The sequence below is a fragment of the Doryrhamphus excisus genome, chromosome 5 (assembly GCF_030265055.1).
Source record: "Doryrhamphus excisus isolate RoL2022-K1 chromosome 5, RoL_Dexc_1.0, whole genome shotgun sequence".
In the NCBI taxonomy this organism is placed as follows: domain Eukaryota; kingdom Metazoa; phylum Chordata; class Actinopteri; order Syngnathiformes; family Syngnathidae; genus Doryrhamphus; species Doryrhamphus excisus.
In genome coordinates this window covers 3,144,315-3,150,314 of record NC_080470.1, presented here as the reverse complement: position 1 = coordinate 3,150,314, position 6,000 = coordinate 3,144,315, and the positions used below count along the sequence as shown (strand labels likewise).

Below are 6,000 nucleotides of genomic sequence, written 5' to 3'. Positions count from 1 at the left end.
ACCTAGCATGCTAGCACCAAGTGTCTGCTTAAGTTCATACTGCATTCATCAAAATTGCTAATATGGTAATGTCAGCATGCTAGCAATGCTAACATTAGGTTGTTAGCATGCTAACACCTAGCATGATAGTGCTAAGCCTTCAAATGCCTATACATGAAAATGGCTAAAAATGCTACTTGGTGTTAACATTTTATCATGCTCGCAATGCTAACATTCATTCATTCATTTTCTCCCGCTTATCCTCACGAGGGTCATGGGGGTGCTGGAGCCTATCCCAGCTGTCTTCGGGCGAGAGGCGGGGTACACCCTGGACTGGTGGCCAGCCAATCACAGGGCACATATAGACAAACAACCATTCACACTCACATTCATACCTATGGACAATTTGGAGTCGCTAATTAACCTAGCATGTTTTTGGAATGTGGGAGGAAACCGGAGTACCCGGAGAAAACCCATGCAAGCATGGGGAGAACATGGAAAAGCCGAGAGTGGAATTGTACTCGGGTCTCCTTGCTGTGAGGCCTACATGCTAACCACTAGGTACCATGCAGCTGCAATGCTAACATATGTTAACATATTATCATGGTAGCAATGCTAACATATTAACACCTAGCATGATAGTGGTGTTTATATGTGTCTACCAATTAAAATAACAAAACAATGCTAGTATACTAGTAACATTAGCATGCTAATTGCTATATTATAATAGCACAATTTACCAGTTTACCAGTTTGCATGTTCTCCCCGTGCATGCGTGGGTTTTCTCCGGGTACTCCGGTTTCCTCCCACATTCCAAAAACATGCTAGGTTAATTAGCGACTCCAAATTGTCCATAGGTATGAATGTGAGTGTGAATGGTTGTTTGTCTATATGTGCCCTGTGATTGGCTGGCGACCAGTCCAGAATGAATGTTACCGTCAGCACCGGGCTTAGACGAGAGGTAATCTCAACCTTCACCTGATGGAGTGGAGTGTGACCGAAATGGAGAAGTCACGACTTTAGCTTATGTGGTAAGTGTGTGTGTGTGTGTGTGTGTGTGTGTGTGTGTGTGTGTGTGTGTGTGGGTGTGCAATACTGTGTGTGTGTGTGTCACCTTCGAGCAGTTCTTGTTTCACACACAGGGTTTTGTGAGCGTATGAGGAACTCAAAAGCTTTACTGGATGTCTTGTACATGGCGGGCACCTCTGGCCTTTACTGCTTCAGGATGGCGGTGTGACAGATTTTGAACCCAAATCCACTCACGGGGAAGCGTGGACCTGACTGGACCGGAACAACAGAGGTCTACTGAGACGATGGTACTGTACCTTTAATTGTTTTGAGTAATTTCAGCCATGGCGGTGTGTTGTGGGTGTCATTCAGGGATGGATAGAGCACTCCGTGATGCTTATTTTTGGGCCTATTTTTTCTATATACTGTATATATACTGTATATACTTATATATATACTGTATATATACTGTATATATATACTGTATATACTATATACTGTTTTCTGAATAATGAATAAATGCTTCTAAGGTTAAATAACTGTTAATAGTTATCCTCCCTATCCGTGTGGAAGTGGTAAGTTTTTGGCTTTTTAAGTTGAAAGGAAATAACTTGAAGGCTACCGTTTAGGTCAGGGGTCTCAAACACGCGGCCCGCGGGCCAAATGTGGCCCGCAGGACACTAGTTTGAGGCCCCCGCCTTGACATGAAAGTTTCATGAATAAATGCTTCTAAAGCAGCCGTTTGTATGTGCACATTATTACTGGAACTATTTTAGTAATATGTCAAAGCATAATTAATTATAATTACGTTTTTTTTTTAATTGTGTTCTATTTCTACCAAACAAGCATCTTTTTTTGTGACTGTGCATTAAATGTGTCACAAAAATTATGACATTTGATTAATATTCATGTTAAAGGTTAAATAACTGTTAATAGTTATCCTCCCTATCCGTGTGGAAGTGGTAAGTTTTGGGCTTTTTAAGTTGAAAGGAAATAACTTGAAGGCTACCGTTTAGGTCAGGGGTCTCAAACACGCGGCACTAGTTTGAGGCCCCCGCCTTGACGTGAACGTTTAATGAATAATGAATAAATGCTTCTAAAGCAGCCGTTTGTATGTGCACATTATTAGTGGAACTATTTTAGTAATATGTCAAAGCATAATTAAGATGTTTACGTTTTTTTTTTAAATTGTGTTCTATTTCTAACAAACAACTTTTTTTGTGACTGTGCATTAAATGTGTCCGAATTATGAACTGATAATATTCAGACAGTGTTACTACATAATTAATAATTCATCCTGTACGGATGGAACCGTCGCATTACATATTTACAATATTTCTTTTGCACAAATTGCAAAGAGAGCGTTGCAAACAGATGCAGGAAGGCAAAGCGACAACCCGTAACCAATTTCTGCTGAGTTTCACAAGAAGCTTGCAACCAGTTGACAGAGGGGGAAGTGGAAGACGAGCGAGGGCACAACACTTCCTCCTCAAATTCTCAAATGTCTTCACACTTGCGAGATCGCAGTACATACATCGTACTATGCATCTATACATTGTGAATTGTGATTATTTAATTTGAGGTATTTAAAAAATATATTTTTCTCACATTTATTTTTCAATCTCACTGAAAACAATACCATAACATGGTGACTTTATAGTTCAGGGGTCTCAAACACGTGGCCCCGCGGGCCAAATGTGGCCCACAGGACACTAGTTTGAGGCCCCCGCCTTGATATGAAACTTTAATGTTACATGTAATGTTTCATGTACCCAGAAAAAAATTATTACGTTTGATTAATGTTCATGTTAAAGGTTAAATAACTGTTAATAGTTATCCTCCTTATCCGTGTGGAAGTGGTAAGTTTTTTGGCTATTTAAGTTTAAAGGAAATAACTTGAAGGCTACCGTTTAGGTCAGGGGTCTCCAACATGCGGCCCCGCGGGCCAAATGTGGCCCGCAGGACACTAGTTTGAGGCCCCCGCCTTGATATGAAAGCTTAATGTTAGTGCGGCACCGCGCAAGTTTGATATGGATGCTGTATGGTATCATGTACCCGGAAAAAATTATTACGTTTCATTAATGTTCATGTTAAAGGTTAAATAACAGTTAATACTTATCCTCCCTATCAGTGTGGAAGTGGTAAGTTTTTTGGCTATTTAAGTTTAAAGGAAATAACTTGAAGGCTACCGTTTAGGTGGCTAACTCTCTAGTTTGCGAGTTAGCGTGTGTCTCAAGACCCTTCAGTTGCGCAATATGTTGTAAATCAGGGGTCTCAAACACGCGGCCCACGGGCCAAATGTGGCCCGCAGGACACTAGTTTGAGGCCCCCGCCTTGATATGAAAGTTTAATGTTAGTGCGGCACCGCGCAAGTTTGATATGGATGCTGTATGGTATCATATATCCAGAAAAAAGTATTATGTTTGATTAATGTTCATGTTAAAGGTTAAATAACATTTAATACTTATCCTCCCTATCAGTGTGGAAGTGGTAAGTTTTTTGGCTATTTAAGTTTAAAGGAAATAACTTGAACTTGAACCGTTTAGGACACGGCCATCTTTATAAGGCTCTACAGTTGACAGTTCATGTCAAGGGAGTCAAATAAATTCTCTTTAGACCTACAAGAGTGGAATCACTGTCATTCAAAGGCAGACTGACTCATGTAGAGTGGAAAAAAATACACATTTATGGTATTTTTACATCAGTGTTGGAGGAAGTTGACATTTTTGGAAGCGGATTTTAATGTCTCGTACCGTGGCATGGTGCAATGGTGCTTTTGGGAAATGTCACTATGAGAATAAGTAGCCTGATCATTTCCTGTGTATTTGTGTGTGTTCCATGATTTAGGCAAAATACCACTGGCAGAGTCAAAATGTCAAACAAAGTGGAGTGGACGACATGGTCCTCCTGTCCAAGATCACAGAGGACGCCATTGTGGAGAACCTGAAGAAAAGATACATGGACGACTACATTTTTGTATCCTTGACTGTGTTGTACTTTGCTTTGTTTTGATGTGCCGCCACAGATCTGTTGGTATTTCTCTGTTTCACTACTCTTTCGGAAAGAGTGGCGTACCTGCAGGACACTAGTTTGAGGCCCCCCGCCTTGATATGAAAGTTTAATGTTCGTGCGGCACCGCGCAAGTTTGATATGGATGCTGTATGGTATCATGTACCCAGAAAAAATTATTACGTTTGATTAATGTTCATGTTAAAGGTTAAATAACTGTTAATAGTTACCCTCCCTATCCGTGTGGAAGTGGTAAGTTTTTGGGCTATTTAAGTTGAAAGGAAATAACTTGAAGGCTACCGTTTAGATCGCTCGCTCTCTAGTTTGCGAGTTAGCATGTGTCTCAAGACCCTGCTATCATGTACCCGGAAAAAATGATTACGTTTGATTCATGTTCATGTTAAAGGTTAAATAACTGTTAATAGTTATCCTCCCTATCCGTGTGGAAGTGGTAAGTTTTTTGGCGATTTAAGTTGAAAGGAAATAACTTGAAGGCTACCGTTTAGGTCGCTAGCTCTCTAGTTTGCGAGTTAGCATGTGTCTCAAGACCCTGCTATCATGTACCTGGAAAAAATTATAAGTTTGATTAATGTTCATGTTAAAGGTTAAATAACTGTTAATAGTTATCCTCCCTATCCGTGTGGAAGTGGTAAGTTTTTTGGGCTATTTAAGTTGAAAGGAAATAACTTGAAGGCTACCGTTTAGGTCGCTAGCTCTCTAGTTTGCGAGTTAGCATGTGTCTCAAGACCCTGCTATCGTGTACCCGGAAAAAATTATTACGTTTGATTAATGTTCATGTTAAAGGTTAAATAACTGTTAATAGTTATCCTCCCTATCCGTGTGGAAGTGGTAAGTTTTTTGGGCTATTTAAGTTGAAAGGAAATAACTTGAAGGCTACCGTTTAGGTCGCTAGCTCTCTAGTTTGCGAGTTAGCATGTGTCTCAAGACCCTGCTATCATGTACCCGGAAAAAATGATTACGTTTGATTAATGTTCATGTTAAAGGTTAAATAACTGTTAATAGTTATCCTCCCTATCCGTGTGGAAGTGGTAAGTTTTTTGGCGATTTAAGTTGAAAGGAAATAACTTGAAGGCTACCGTTTAGGTCGCTAGCTCTCTAGTTTGCGAGTTAGCATGTGTCTCAAGACCCTGCTATCATGTACCCAGAAAAAAATATTACGTTTGATTAATGTTCCTGTTAAAGGTTAAATAACTGTTAATAGTTATCCTCCCTATCCGTGTGGAAGTGGTAAGTTTTTTTGGGCTATTTAAGTTGAAAGGAAATAACTTGAAGGCTACTGTTTAGGTCAGGGGTCTCAAACACGCGGACACATTCGGACATTATTAATATTGTTATAATCATATAACACTGGATTATATGAAAGCAGAAATGACTTGTGTCTAGTTCCTTTATGCTTCTTAACTGTGCTGTATAGACGTACATCGGTCCCGTGCTGATATCAGTCAACCCGTTCAAACAGATGCCCTACTTCACTGAACGAGAAGTGGAACTGTACCAGGGAGCAGTGAGTTACACTCGCATCTGTCGCATATGAAGTACAAGTAAATACAAGTCACATCCTCCTAGCATCCATATAGTATTTCACAAAAAAGTACAACTGAACCTTGCAATCCAACCTATGTCATATTGGTACATGTTTGTATATTCCCTAGTATACAATGTGGGTGTTAAGTTGCTGTGTGATGACTCTAATGTTATTTGGTTCATTTTGAAGATGCATAACAAGGTTGGGGTTGGTTGGTTAGCACGCAGGCCTCACAGCTATGAGACCCATGTTCAATTCCACCCTCGGCTATCTCTGTGTGGAGTTTGCATGTTCTACCCCGTGCATGCGTGGGTTTTCTCCGCGTACTACCCACATTCCAAAAACATGCTAGGTTAATTAGCGACTCCAAATTGTCCATAGGTATGAATGTGAGTGTGAATGGTTGTTTGTCTATATGTGCCCTGTGATTGGCTGGCGACCAGTCCAGGGTGTACCCC

At 40.3% G+C, this 6,000-nt stretch overlaps 1 protein-coding gene across 1 annotated transcript in view; it reads left to right on the top strand.

Annotated features, from left to right (window-relative positions):
- The first annotated feature begins 1,143 nt into the window (after positions 1 to 1,143).
- Positions 1,144 to 6,000, top strand: part of myo1f (myosin IF) — a 35,763-nt gene continuing 30,906 nt past the window's right edge. Inside the window, exons 1-3 of the mRNA XM_058073840.1 lie at positions 1,144 to 1,295; positions 3,835 to 3,963; positions 5,432 to 5,521. Of these exons, the coding sequence (XP_057929823.1) occupies positions 1,293 to 1,295; positions 3,835 to 3,963; positions 5,432 to 5,521 (222 nt within the window). The 5' untranslated portion in view covers positions 1,144 to 1,292. The remainder of the gene's footprint in view (positions 1,296 to 3,834; positions 3,964 to 5,431; positions 5,522 to 6,000) is intronic.